This window comes from Scophthalmus maximus, chromosome 19, assembly GCF_022379125.1.
Source record: "Scophthalmus maximus strain ysfricsl-2021 chromosome 19, ASM2237912v1, whole genome shotgun sequence".
NCBI lineage: Eukaryota > Metazoa > Chordata > Actinopteri > Pleuronectiformes > Scophthalmidae > Scophthalmus > Scophthalmus maximus.
This window is the reverse complement of record NC_061533.1, coordinates 14,920,462-14,934,851: the sequence shown is the minus strand read 5'-3', so window position 1 is coordinate 14,934,851 and position 14,390 is coordinate 14,920,462. Positions and strand designations below refer to the sequence as shown.

The window sequence follows — 14,390 nt, the reverse complement described above, 5'->3', positions numbered from 1 at the left end:
CATACACACACTTCTCTCTCTCTTCTATTGATGATGTTTACAGTCCCAACGACAAAGCTAAAGTTGGTTCAGGAAGTCTTTCACAGAGTTACACAGGTACAAACGAGCTCAAAGGTTAGTAGGAAATGTCAATTTGAACGGATCAAAATTATGGTCAGGCATATCGTGGTTGCTTAAAATCGCTTTTATCGTCGGTGGTGAACTGAACTGAATTGACTGGACATTAAGTTGAGAGAGCCACAGATCACTGTATGCAAGGGTCCACAGTTCACGCTGCAGTTCAGGACCGAAACCAAGTCATGGAGTCCGAGGAACTCTCTGTAGGCCTCTGTGAGGATCGGGCCAAGGGCATAAACCCCTTCCCCAAAGCTTTGAGTGTTCCCAGGAGCACAGTGCTCTCAATAATTGTGAAATGCAAGACGCCTGGAACCACCAGGGCCACTAGAGTTGGCCAAACTGAGTAACTGGGCAAGAAGTGGCCTGAGTGAGGGAGGTGACCAAGAAACCCAGCAGTGAGAAGTCAGAAGTCCTCCACAGAGATGGACGAACCTGCCAGACCACCTCAACCGCACGCCATCAGTCAAGCCTTTATGGCCGAGTGGCTAGATGGAAGCCGCTTTGAGTAAAAGGAATATGACAGCTTGCTTGGAGTTTGCCAAATGGCATTTACATGGCTCTGTCAGGATTGGCCTGATGAGACGAAAAATGAAACTCTTCACACGGAACTCCAAGCGACGACACCAGACACTACTCATCACCTAGCTAATACCGTCCCTACAGGGAACCATGATGGTGATGGTTAATACATTTCTAAAAACATATTTTGGCCCTTTGTCTTTCTGGCATCGTGAACTTCACCAAGTGAGTTGTGCCTTTGTCCTCCGTCTTTTCCTGTCTGCGCACCGTCCACTTCGGCTTGGTCTTGAAGCTTCGGACAGAAAAGTGTTTGTTCTATTGCACAGGAAAAAGGTGGTGAGACAAAAAGCAAAAAAAAAAAAAAGTGATACATAGCTGCCCATGCTTTCCTTTAAAAACATTAACTTTGAGTCTCTGTATTTCCCCTGACACTTCAGCTTGATCGGCAACAAACTCTCCACATAAACTACAGTGTTAGACGGTCAAAAGTGAAGCACCACCCCCCAAAAACAACCACCACCATCACGCTCTTTTTATTTGATGTATTCTTTTTTTTTTCTAATAAATGCCTCAAAAAGTTCTACTGGTCTAAAAATAGTCTGTGGTGAAGCTAAAAATAGTTTCTTAGCTGCGGTCCTCGCCGGGAGAGGCTAGAAGAATAGGCTTGGAATCGCTCGCTCTCTCTCTCTCTCTCTCTCTCTCTCTCTCTCTCTTTCTCTCTTTCTTTCTTTTACTCCCCCCTTCCTGGTGTCTGAAACATGGTGGGTGGGGGTTGTTTTTGAAACAGAGGAGTGAGTAAGCGAATTGTCAGGGTATTCATTCAGCCTCCGTCTCTCTCTCTCTCTCTCTCTCTCTCTCTCTGTGAAGATCAACCGTGAAAAGTTGCCCCTCGGCGACCAGATACATAAGATCAACACTCTGTGACCCTGCAGTGCCTATAAACATTTGATTCCTTGGATAAAGAAGACATTAATTCACTTGTTGGTGCCTGCCCCCCCCCCCCCCACACACACACACACACACTTTTCCAAACAGAGGCTCCCTGTGTATTTTTTTAATACAGGGTATGTTTCTGGAAAGTTATATTAGTGGAATTTAGTGTGTTTTTAATCAGCAGGTCAGACTATGATAGTCAGAAGAAGCCAGAGACGTGTCACCCTCACACAACCAAGGCAGTCTGCTCATGCAGCTGAACATTGTCTGCATTGGCCACAGAATCTTGTGCCACATTTAAGTGTGGCACACTAGAAAACATCTGTCTGCGGCAAAGAGTCTTAGACATATAGAGAGCAAGTTTCCTGAGTTCATGTTTTATAGACCACTACATGCCTCTTCCACTTTTTAAAAATAGGGCTAAAAACAAGATGTCAGATAATGTATGTGATCTACAGGCTCAGCATTTTGTTCCACATCAAATGCCTGCAACCCAGAAAAGCAGAAGCCCAGACAAGAAACTAAGTAGCACTTGGATTTCTGTCGGAGGTGGGGGCTTTTTCAAAGTCAGTATACTTAAGCGGAAGTCTGAGGTACTCACACAACAACAAAAGGAGGTTTTAAAAATAGACCGTTTGAAATGTGCCAATATGTGGTCCCTATGGTGTGGAGTGGTGAATAAAGGCAGGCCACTTCTGAGGCCACGTTGCCAAAAGGCAATGCTTTTCCACTACACAGCCCAAAACAATTCACGCCAGCCATTAAGATGAAATGATGCCTTGTTCTTTGAAACTATTTGTGGAAAATCCAGAATAATGAAGATCTATTTTTAAAGATGGCATTCCCTGCCTTGCCTAGAGCTTCCCCCCCTGGCCTCACCCCCCTCCCCTGCCATGATTGCTGCTTTGGGCAGGGTGTGGAAACTCAAGGTCATAGTATAGAGGTCAACCGGCTGGTCATTGTTACTCAAGGCCTCCCTCAGGCTCCCTTTTCCTGCTGTGGCACCGCACGATAAGAGACGGGGAGACAAAAGACGATAAGTGACGATTGGTGGAGGGACAAAGAAGGAGTAGAAGGTGCCTCGGGGGGGGGGGGGGGGGGGGGGGGGGGGGGGGGCGGGGACTTGAAGTTTAACCCGTTGCCACCCTAAGATAGCCGGAGTCGACTATGAAGTCCTATAGTGAAGTGTGACATTACTATAATTGCATTACTGTAATTACAGTGTATAAAGCAAGTGTCAGAGTGTTTTCCACGCACAATTTTGCCTCGGTAAAGTCATTTTTTATATACATATAAACAAATTCCTATTCCTCTCATTTCAGTGGAGACGTTTTATGCAACTGGAGTGTAGAAGTGAAAGATGGGTAGGTTGAGGGTGCAGACATAAGTGCCCTCTTTATCCAGTTTCACTGAGCTGGCATTGTGTCTAATAATGTCTATCTGGGTAATTATACAGTGTAGTGACTAGTCTGAATGACCACTTTGTTCCCGGGGCTGGGATGCTGCTGTAGCAAACAGTGTTGGATTCTGACATGTGCTTAGTGTGCGTCTCTTCCATATGGGAAACACTGCACCATCTGGTATTGTGCTGTGTACTGGCGAGCTAAGACTGTCTGTCTGTGAGCGGGCTCTTCTCAATGGTGATTTTAGCACATGCACCACCACAAAGCCACAGTTTGGAGGAGCCGTGTTGCGCACCCGTTTCTCTCTGTCTCTCCCACTTAACCTAACACTTTTCTCTATGTTTGCTCTACTTCCCATTCCCTTTTTTTTAAATTTCAGTCAGTCTAGTAATCCCAAAACAGTTAATAATTACACAGTTAACCGGTGTTATGAGCTACACGACCACTTTGCTGCAGGGATGATGGATCCCAGACGTCAGCCTTTGATTCGAGATTATAGTGCAGCAGGGCACAAGGAGTAAGGGGCTTCAAAGCCCCAAATCACCGAAGAAGTCATTGATTTTTGCCTCAACCAGTGCATAGGGAGGCACAGATGATGACTGAAAAAAAAAGCAGGGAGGAACAGACTGTGATTTGGGGGTTACGTTCCTCAGATTGGTAACCAACAAAATCAACCCTCTCCTCCCAAATGCTCACTCATATACACACACACACACACACACACACACACACACACACACACACACACACACACACACCATGCAGCCATCATCATCCATGGGCATGCCCCTCGACATGGCCCTGGCATGTTCAAACCACGCTTCATGAAACTGTGGCCTTCTTGCCTTTGGTCTGCCATCTGCTTCTAATAAACTAAGCCAGCCTGAACCCTCTGATGTTCCCTCCACTCTGAAAAAGCGGAGAGAAAGAAAGAGCGAGCGAGAGAGAGAGAGAGAGAGAGAGAGAGACAGACAGGGAGAGTGGGGGAGAGAAAAAAAACGAGAGCAAGTGAGAATGAGCCAGACAGACAGACGGAAAAAAGTAATAGAAATAAAGGAGAATGAGAGCATACGTATCTCAAATATACGATTACCCAATCCCTGCCGCCAGCAAGGCCACCAGTGCACTTATTGTGCCGTGGTGCTGAAGGGTCTTAGTCCGCGGCAGGTCCACTTCATGACCACTTCAATTTTGTTATTTGGGATGGGAAGGGACAATGTTTCTCCCCACTGCCTCACCCCTGCTGACACCGAGCCACATTGCTCCTTACCAATCTGCTCTGATGAAATTGAGTTAGTCAATTGGTAAAAGCAAAGGAGCCCCCAGATGTCCTGTGGTTTTTCCAAACTTTTCCTTCTGTTTCACCCCTTTCACCACAAAATGATTTTGATCCAAGTCATAGATTTTTGAAATGAGTGTAAAGACCATTCAAAGAAAATGTACTGTTTATCTTTGTACTTTATTTGAATTTTAAAAAAGGCAATTTAATAAGTATAGCCCATAGCTTTCAATGATATTTTCCTAAAGATTATTTGGGAGCCATTAGAAATTCCATTGTGATTGACTTTAGGGTCCTAAACCATTTACTGAAAAGACTGTGGTCACACCCAGCTCAGGCAAATGCTCATACATTATATGTAGGCAGGTCTGTACATTTCACATGTCTCCAAGCTGCACCTCTGATAGTCGAAGTGAATCTGTCTGTTTCTCTGCCATTCTCAACAGTGTGATAAACAGAGGCTGAGTCCCTGCTCGACAAAAGCTGTTCATTCCCGTACAAATTTTATTATATTTGAACAGCACAACAAACATGATTAACCATTAAGTGGCAGAGCTAGTACTGCTATTACATCGTGCTTGTCTGTCAGCAAACTTGTTTTTCATCAACTGCTGAAATGCACTGCAGCCATAAACTGCTGCGTTTATTGGGTAAAACTCTTTGTGCCTTCGCACTATACTATATTCTTTCATAAGTTCTGGTTTCGCTGACAATAGTATGTATTCTGAAGACCATACAGTGTTTGCAAAGATATAAAAGGCCTATTATAAACAGGCTGTTTTTGGAGAGGGTTTTTATACTGATGCTGTCAGCCATTGGGCTGAAGACAGTGAGAAACATTCACTGGTCTGGCTGTCGCCAGTGGCCATAAACACAATATTGAATGTGTCATACCCTTCAGCCACTGCCAAGATAACTGCAGAGGGGAATGGTCAGCAATGGAGCCCTCTCCAAACACAACCCATCAACTGGCCTGGCCCTATCAGAAACAAGGATGTACCCATCAAGCCAACAGTGTCTTGACTCAGCTTTCGTTGAGATGTGTTAGTATTGCAGAAAAACGGGGGGGGGGGGGACAAAGGTATAGTGCGACAGAGACAGACTGAGCACCAGACTGAGACAGAGAGATGGGGGGCAGAAAGACAGATAGAGGGATAGAGAGAGTGAGCAGGGTGGCAGAATGCCGAGCAGACGGATCCTGGCATGGCAGGAGTTCTGTGCAGGCGTCAGCTGTCCCTAGCAGACCCCCCGGGGCCTCCCAGAACTCACACCCAAATACTCTCCGCAGTGTATCTTCTCAAGAGCTACGAGAAATTATCACCCACACCCCAAACTATGAAATTAGTCTAAAAATGTTGTTTTTCCTGTGATTTTAAACATCATAGGAGTCAAACTATAGCCATTGAGATAGCCTCTGATAAGCCCAGGTTGTCGTCCATTGCTTTCCTCACAGAGTCCTGTTGCCCCGCGTCGGCCAGCCTAGCTGAGGGTGCAGAACTGGAGGGACAGAACTGAATGACAGGGGTGTCTAAGTATGTAGGACGCCGTGTCTGTATGCCTCACACGGGGCCTGTGACAAGTCGAGTCATGAGGGAGCATCACGGAGAAGGAGTTTAATTAGGAGCAAACCTCAAAAGGGGCCACAGAGAGACGCGCCGAGCCAAGCGAGCATCCACGTCCTTTTTGCACTTTTTTCCTGTCACGCTTTTTAGTCCGTCTTTACCCTCATATTTAATGTACTCTATTTGTTTGGTGCCCGTTGAAATGGCATGCCTGTATGCCTCTCCCTATGTAGCTCAATTTTTCACTGTTTTGTCTCATTCTCCGTTCTTCATTTGTCTTTCCCTCTTAAGAAGCAATTTCTCACTTCAGAGTCTGTCCACAATTGAGATTTTATTTTCTGTTGTTTCTGTTTTTTTCCAAAGTTAATTAACTGATGAATACAAAACACTTCATTAATTAATGAATATGGATAAATGTGACGTTTGTAAAAAAAAAAGAAAAAAGAAAGAAAGAGGTAATGCAATTGCTATAAATTTGAAAAATTCTCTATTCTGAAGAAGGAATAAAACAGTGAACATTTCTTTATAAAGCTGAGGAACCTAGTTGCTTGAGAGATTGAATCATTTTAATACAAGAATTATAATTTAGGTGGATATTATGTGCATAATATTCTTGGCACAAGCGGACAGCACCAAAGTGTTTTTGTTTAAATCTCATCCTATTAGCATATTCCCCAAAGACATATGACATACCAGATCGTCATACCTGTGTCTTTCCGCATTGGGTTAGCAGTTGGTTTTTTGGAGGGTTTTTTTCATTATTCCCTCAGTCAATTTGAAATTAGCATCTTTGATGTGTCTTATATAGTGGTGATGTCATGAAAGCCTTCTTTGGAGCAGCAGTCGATGTAGCAGAGAAGCAAAAAATACTAACAAATCCAGGGCACGGATAAAGCAACGGGCTGTAAGAGAAGAGGACAACATATAGGATGAGTAGGGTAACTAGGGCCGGGGAGGGGGACAGTGCGAGAGTCAGAGGGCCTTCTATGGCTATGTGAACAAACCAGCAGATCTGATTGGCTGTCGGGTTGTGTGTCAGCCTTTTGGCAGCAGGTGTGATGACTTTTAACAGGTGGGCATAACTGGGATGAGTGGCATAGGACCCTTGCGCCGCACCCTCCAATGTGCTGAGCCCTGCTGGAAAGCTAAGCCTTTGGGCCACATGCTTCGAAGTCATATAACACTCACGCACTGACTCCCTGCGGCACATCAACACCCAATGCAGCCATTGCCCAACCCCCTGACCAGACCACCAGCTCAGTTTCCCCTTATGGGTGTCACCTCGTCGCCCCCGCTCTCCTCTCCCAGCAACGCCCCACTGCTACTCTTCCTAGAATGGAAGTGAATTCTCTCATGCGCTGGTGGCGGTAGGTATAGCGGAAATCTGTGCAAGTAGAACGGAAAGTTTTGCATGCATCCTCATGTGAACGGAAAAAGGTCCAGCGGTTCAGCTCTTGTCAGTTCGATGTGATGCATCGCCAAGACCAGAATGAGACGACACAAAAGAAAATACCAGAAATTTTACGTCTCACGCCTTTGCCAAAAGAGACAGCGTGCAAAACCTCTGCAGCCCCTTTGTTCTTTTGACTCATCCACCTCAGATGGAGCAAGAGAGCCTGATTCACTGTAGGCCTGTTAGAAGTCAGATCCCCTGCAACGCCTCGGTTGATTTGTTTGGTGTGATTTCCTGAAGACTGTCAAAGATGTGAGAGACGCTTTCAAATTCAGAATTCCAGAGTTCCACTCTGGGGGCCGAGTGAGGATTCAGAGAAAAGAAGAGGAGAGCCGGCGAAATGTTGACACGCTTACAGTAGCTGCCTCACCACGAGACGCCTCGGGAATCAAACAGTTATCACACACACGCACACACACACAAAAGAAGCCCTCTAAGTTCACTAAAACCACACTCGAAACAAGCCTTTGTTGCGCTGACATGAGAGATGACTGGATTGTTATTTGTTTTCTAAGCAAGCAGATCACTCCCTGTCACTTCTGCTGCTGGTTGTGATGGAGTAGCTTGCACTGGTATCTCCACCGTGAGCGAGTATTGACGGAGACAAACAAATGGAAGAAGTTCACTGAGATTAACTTATCTTAGCATCTATCTTCCTCCTTTCTCCATGCTCAGGCTCTCTTTCTTTTCTTTTTTTCTTCTTCTTCTTGACGCTTACACCCACTCTCACACACCCACACATTGACACACACACACACACAAACACACTCATTCCCCTCTTTCCCCTCCCACACATAGACACACACACACACACACACACACACAACAACATATACAGAAAGAGAGAGAGTGAGAGGCACGCACACTTGATCAGCATCAAATACAGGGTGTGCTAAAGTAAATTTAATTATGTCTGTCTGATATGGAGCTTCAGATGAAAGCAGGAGAGCGCAGTGTGAAGCAACGACTCCACAGACAGGAGCAGGCCCGTGATATTCCTCCTGTAGACTAATCTCCCTTTATTAAAGCCAGGGGGGGGGGGGGGCAGCGGCGGTGGTGCAGGGAGGAAGGGGGGGGGGGGGGGGCTGGGGGGCTACCTTTGATGAGATCTCTAACTGTCAGCTACTGTACTTTTTCTCCCCTCCCGCTCTCCGTCTTTGTCTCTCACTTTCACGAGGCAAATGAACACAGCACCTCTCGGCGCATGCCTGCTCGCACAGGCAAAACATGCCCGCGCGCTGTCACGCACGGTAATGTGCCCTGAAACTTATCCCCGTTGTTATGGTTGTCAACAATATCTAAAAAAAAAAAAAAAAAAAAAAGGACAGAGGCAGCTCTCTCTGCCTTTATCTCTATCCCTCTCTCTCTCTCCCTCTTATGCTCTCTTTGTCTGTGCCGAGTGGAGAGTGTGCCTTTTCTACTCTTTTCTGTCCACTTATAATGGGGGCAGGTGGCCATCAGGTGGCCAAAACAGAAACTGCCACGCTTTTTTAATAGCGCATGGACCACATGTACGTGAACTCGAGCGCCTCTGCTGTATTTTAATTCTATTTAATTATCCACTGATTATTATGGTTATAAAATGTGTTTTACTTTTATGCCTCTTCCCTGTGTGATTATGAAGTTTCAGGGTCCCATGATTTGTCATTTGGTCAAGAGTTTGATAATTTGTTATGTCTTGTTATTGGATGTAATTAAACCCTTTGTGCCATCCTGAATGCTGAGCAGCATGTTTACTTGTTCATCAAAAAGGGTTGAAGATCTTTTGTATCACAATTTCTCAGAAACTGCATTTCCTTGGAAGAGGAAAAACACAATATATCCACTTGAAATAAATGTACTCCTGTAAAAGAAATCTCTGAAAGGTTTTCCGAACTTCCTCTAATTGGATTCTGAGAGTTCGTGACCTTTTGTCCCTCCGAGGCTGTTCACCTGGTTCATTGTTCCTTACCCCGAAACCCCTTCAACATATGTTGTGCAACTGCTCTGTTTGCAGACATTGAGAAAGAAGGGCCTAAATGGCTGTGACAGCCCGGACCCCGATGCAGACGACTCGGTCGGCCACAGCCCCGAGTCCGAGGACAAGTACAGGAAAATAAATGAGGACATTGATCTGATGATCAGCAGACAGAGACTGTGTGTAAGTACTTCTCATTGAACCCCGAACCTTCCTCTCACCTTTCTTTCCTCTCTTCCTACCCCCCCCCCCCCTTTGCTTTCTGTTGCTTTGTCCTCGTCTCCATGTCTTCGTCATGTGCTCCTACCACCCATCTCTCCGTCCCCTTCATCTGTGTCTCCCTCCGTCCGTCTCTGTGGTTGCGGGACCTGGCAGGCATTGAGCAAGAAGGAGAACAAAGGTGGCGAGAGCCCGGAGCTCGAGTCCGCTCTCATCCTCACCCCACGCACTGAGGAGAAATACAAACAGATTAACGAGGAGTTTGACCACATGATTAAAACTCATAAGATACCTGTAAGTACTGGCTTGACGCCGCACCGCTTCCTCAGCAGGGTAACAAAATGCTGACTGGCCAGTAACCGTTGAGCTAACCCATCTAACCGCCATTGTTTGCCACTAGACTAAATACTCAGTGAGAGTGCAGTAAGACGAGAGTGAGATTATACTTACAGTGGAAAAAGAATTACAGTTCTTTGATTCATCTTGATCACAGTTGAGGAGCAGTCCTCTAATTTGACACAACTATGACCGTAACAAGCCGGCATTTTTTGCTATATAGTAATTCTAGACTTTCTCTCATGACAAATTTCAACCTCACTGGGTTCCCACCTTGAACCCGTTACCCATAATGCCTTGCCTGGCTCCCGAGGGAGGTGTGGTCTGCATGTGCTTTTCCTTTTCCTGCACCAAAACACAGCAATCAGTCACCCGCAACAACAAGGACAGACACGGTGGCAATGAAACGTCGGCAGACATTCGCAAACTCGTTATGTCGATCTCACAAAATTCAGTTTAGTGAATATAGATACGTGAGGACGTTTCAGCAGCTGTACTTTTATGATATCATTTCACAGAAGAATCTTATCTTTTGCCATCTGCAAGAAAACCACAAAATAAAGGCTGCTTTCTATGTAAACTTAGCCTGCAGCTCATTCAGAAAGCACCATATTGGAATGGTTAGGGCTCTGTCCTTACAAAGAAAGAGATAATTCCACAGTAGATCATTCAGCGAAGAACAGTAGTGTCTCAGCCACGTGGAGCAGGGGGAGATGTGGTTAGAAGTGAGGCAGGGGTTGGTAAGCTGGGGTGGGTTTGGGATCAGAGCTGAGTGGGGATGGGGGTAGAACAGAGGGGGGTGGTGTTGGGGGGGGCCCCTGCACACAACAAGTGGCAGTTCGGTGTGTGGTCAGGGTGGCTGCCAAGCACTGGGCCTCTGGATTGCAGGGGGACTGTTGAGGGGACTGTGGGGAGAGGCAGCGGAGGAAGATGAGTGAAACAGGAAGGATGGCACCAGTTGAAGGACAGCTTACAGACGGGGCCCTGACACCCGGAACTGGGGCGTGTGTTACGCACAAATGTGCACACATGAGACAGCCCCCCCCCCCCCCCCCCCCCCCTCCCCCGCGCTCTTAAAAAAGCACGGCACAGAGAAATCACGGGGTGTGAAAAAACTCCGGCAAGGAGTACAAGATAGAAGAAATTACTCAAAAGTCTTCAAAAAAACGTCAGACAGCCCGTCACTGGTTATAAAAGAAAGAGTCCATAGCTTTTGGCTAATGAAATATGGTTCAAGTAACCCCTCATTGTGCTTTGAAATGACATTTGGCTCGCGAAAAGAACATTAGCAAAAGAGAGAAAGTGAAGAAGACAGAGCGCTGCTAAGGCCCATATCCCACGTAAGTTGGGCCGATGGTCCCTCCGATGCGCTCCCTCCATGGCTCCGAGACACATGGCAGTAATTTGGGACCCTATTTTCTACTTCCTAAAGCTAACATGCAGGATCAACCACTTCCAGGGCACTCCCAAGGTTAAGTCCTTCTGCCAAGTGACACAATAAACATGACAAACTAGGCGCCTGGGGCCGACCAGCTACCTCTGCTCGCGTTGCGGATGAGACTGCTGTCAGATCTGAGTCCAGCACTTGAAAAAAAACAAAACTCTTTGCATTTGCTCCATGTGACAGAAAAAGAAATGATTCCCTGTTCAGTCTCTTCTCCAGTCGTGATGAAACTTTGGCAAGAAATCCTGCAGACTTTATTAGTGAGGCGAAGACGGACAGAATTGTCTTTTGCTCCTTTAGAACAGTGTGATGCCATCGGCTTTATTCCCGGTAAAAACCCATATCCTTCTCATTTATTTGATATCGTAAACCAGGGATGTGATCACAGTGCAATATTTCCACAGGTCAACCCTTTTGGCGTCACGTTGACAAATGTCACAACATGTCAGGGGCAAGACCTGGGTCCTTAACACAAAGTTATTAGTAGCCTCCAAAGCAACCCGCCCAAGCTACATCATGCTGCAATGACAAATAATTTCCAGCCCATATATATTATCTTGCGAACAATGTGAGAGGAGTTTTCTAGGTGCTTACCCTTTTTGTTTTTGTGCAGTGCTCCCTTTCACCAACCACACTGTCCTGTATTTTTAGTCTTTGTTCTAAGAAGTCGATCTCTTGGACTGTGCATGGCTGTCTATTGTTAGTCCCCCAATGTCTCCCTCTGCCTTTTTTCGTTTGTGCGTGATTGCTTCACAGTCAAAGGATTTCAAATTCCTTTGCGTTCCTGGAGTGTTTCTCAAATGTCTCGTCCCTTGCTCTCTTTCTGCGTCCATGCCTTTACTCCAAGGCCCCGTCTTTGTTTGTTCACTTAATCGTTGGTACCTTTAGCGTAATAAAACCTGGGCCCGTGTCTCTCTTTTCCCTCTCTCTCTCTCTTTCTCAGCAGGCCGTGCCCCCGTCAAACTACGACATGCCCGTGTCCATTCCCATTAGCAACCAGAACAATCTCATTTACAGCCATCAGGGTGGATCCCTTGGCAACCACAACCTGTTGCCCCTGGCACACCACGGCCTACAGAGAAACAGCATGTCTCCTGGAGTTACACACAGACCCCCCAGTGCAGGTAAGGCACCCGTGTACACACTGTTATCCCTGTCTATCTTCTCAGATGTCATGTTTGCTGTCCTGGGTCTACAATGGTTGAAAAAATAAAATAAAGAAAATTTCTAAAATGGAGCAGTTTAGCCTTTCTTCATGGCTGGATGTACTCATTGTAAGTTGCGTTGGACAAAAGCATCCGCTAGATGAATGTAATGTAATGTAATAGACACGTTTATTTTATGATAGCTACTCTCTACAGAGGCACTTAAAGGCCCTGAATGAATCTGAAGTCTCCTACATGTACTCACATATTGCCAGCTCAGTATTTTGTTCAAAGTACGTAATGATCACAGGAAACCCCAGGCCGCCGTCTCATTGATTTAGCGTGAGGTTCTACACATGGGATGTCTAGCCCTATGTATAGGCGTCGAATTGCTGGTGACATGAGTAAATCAGGACTGTTGGTTTGTTATTGTTGTCCAGAGTCCTTTTTCTGTCCCCCTGGTCTGAAGGCTGCTGCCCACACCCTTACCCTGTCATTACAACTGGATGCTAGAAGCGCCAGCATAAACTAAATATGAGTCTTGGCACTCGCAGCGTCCACACCAAACCGCACACGTTCTGGACCCTCCCACTATTCCACCTCACATGGCTTAAAAATAATAATGTGTCATTTTTCTTGGACGCCTGCGTAATGTATCCACTCGCAGTGTCCAGTTGCTCAGAGTGTTAAGGTTTGTGCGGAAAGCAGTGTTACTTCTGTAATCAGCGCACATATGAGACACTGAGACACACACACACACACACACACACACACACACACACACACACACACTTATGGTGATTAAATTGAGTTAGCTTCTGTATGCCCAGCAAGGTAAGAGACGGGAGGCATAGTGGATGTTACGTGGGTGTCTATCCTCTAATGGTTTTCTCTCTTTTGCTTTCCCCTCTCTTTCATCTTTCAGGTGGCCTCATGGGTGCTGACCTCACCACTGGCGCAGGCACCAGTGCTGGTAAGAACGGCCTCCTCTTTTCACACACAGTTGTCTGCTAACACGCGCACACACACACACACACACACACACACACACACACACACACACACACACACATACATGGCACCCACTCACCCACTCGGGGCCATAAATTGCATGACTAATAGTAACCCAAACCCAAATGGAGATTTTGTCCATGATGTGTTGATGTTAGTGGTCGGGGAGTTCATCTGGGAATGTTTGCACAGTGCTGGGGTTGTGAAACATCCTGCCTGCGTTCGGCTATAAAACGGTAGAACAAGTGGGGGGAAACAAATAAAATTGCACTATATGCTGGAGCAGCAGATTGACTGACAGCTAATCAGAAGAGATCCTGGACATTTGAACGTACAGTTCAAATTGTCTTTGTTTCCCTGTGTGACGAGCCTGTGTGATTATGTTATTTCTGTATCAGATTGGGATGTGACTTAAACATGACAACACCCATAGCTCCTATTCGGAGCAACTTGTTTTGCCAGACGAACTTGCTACACATACAATAGCTCCTGTCATAAGTCTCAAACCAAATTAATTCAGTGGGGCTCACCGTGCAATATCGATCCCACGGAGCAGGGAGCAACCCATATTTGAGGAGCATGTGTAGGCAGTCTTATGTGTTAGCTTCTGTGTGTCAATCGGTTTGTCCCTGAGGACATGTCAGGCCCAAGTTTATGGCAAATAGACTCCCATTTAAAGTGTTACATTTTACAGCTTTAGCAGAGTGTAAAAATGGAGAATGGATCGGGGGGTCACTGGGGCACAGCTGGGCAGCCTTGTCTGGCCCCTAGGGCTCCATCACATGGGGTCAATGCTTGGTTTCCCTGTCTGGTCACTCATCACACACACACACACACGCACAACAGGACCATTTGTTGTGGCCTGTGTTCCATCGACGGCGTGCTGCAGAGCGTGATTCAAATGTAGCCTTTGTGTCACCGTACCGAAAGGAACAGAGGCACTCTGTGAGAGCTGTGCGTCGCTCAGCAGCAGCGAAAAACACGACATAGAGAGAGTCATGTCAGACCTAAA

General features: G+C 46.2%; 1 protein-coding gene across 7 annotated transcripts in view; it reads left to right on the top strand.

The window, feature by feature from the left end:
• mef2cb (myocyte enhancer factor 2cb) overlaps positions 1 to 14,390 on the top strand; it is a 197,335-nt gene that overhangs the window by 172,355 nt on the left and 10,590 nt on the right. For 3 of the 7 annotated variants that reach the window (XM_047328995.1, XM_047328994.1, XM_035639147.2), the window contains 3 exons: positions 9,263 to 9,406; positions 12,166 to 12,346; positions 13,293 to 13,340. In XM_047328995.1, the coding sequence (XP_047184951.1) occupies positions 9,263 to 9,406; positions 12,166 to 12,346; positions 13,293 to 13,340 (373 nt within the window). Of the gene's footprint in view, positions 1 to 9,262; positions 9,407 to 9,598; positions 9,737 to 12,165; positions 12,347 to 13,292; positions 13,341 to 14,390 lie in introns of all 7 variants that reach the window. The other 4 variants (XM_047328999.1, XM_047328998.1, XM_047328997.1 and 1 more) reach the window with 4 other exon arrangements.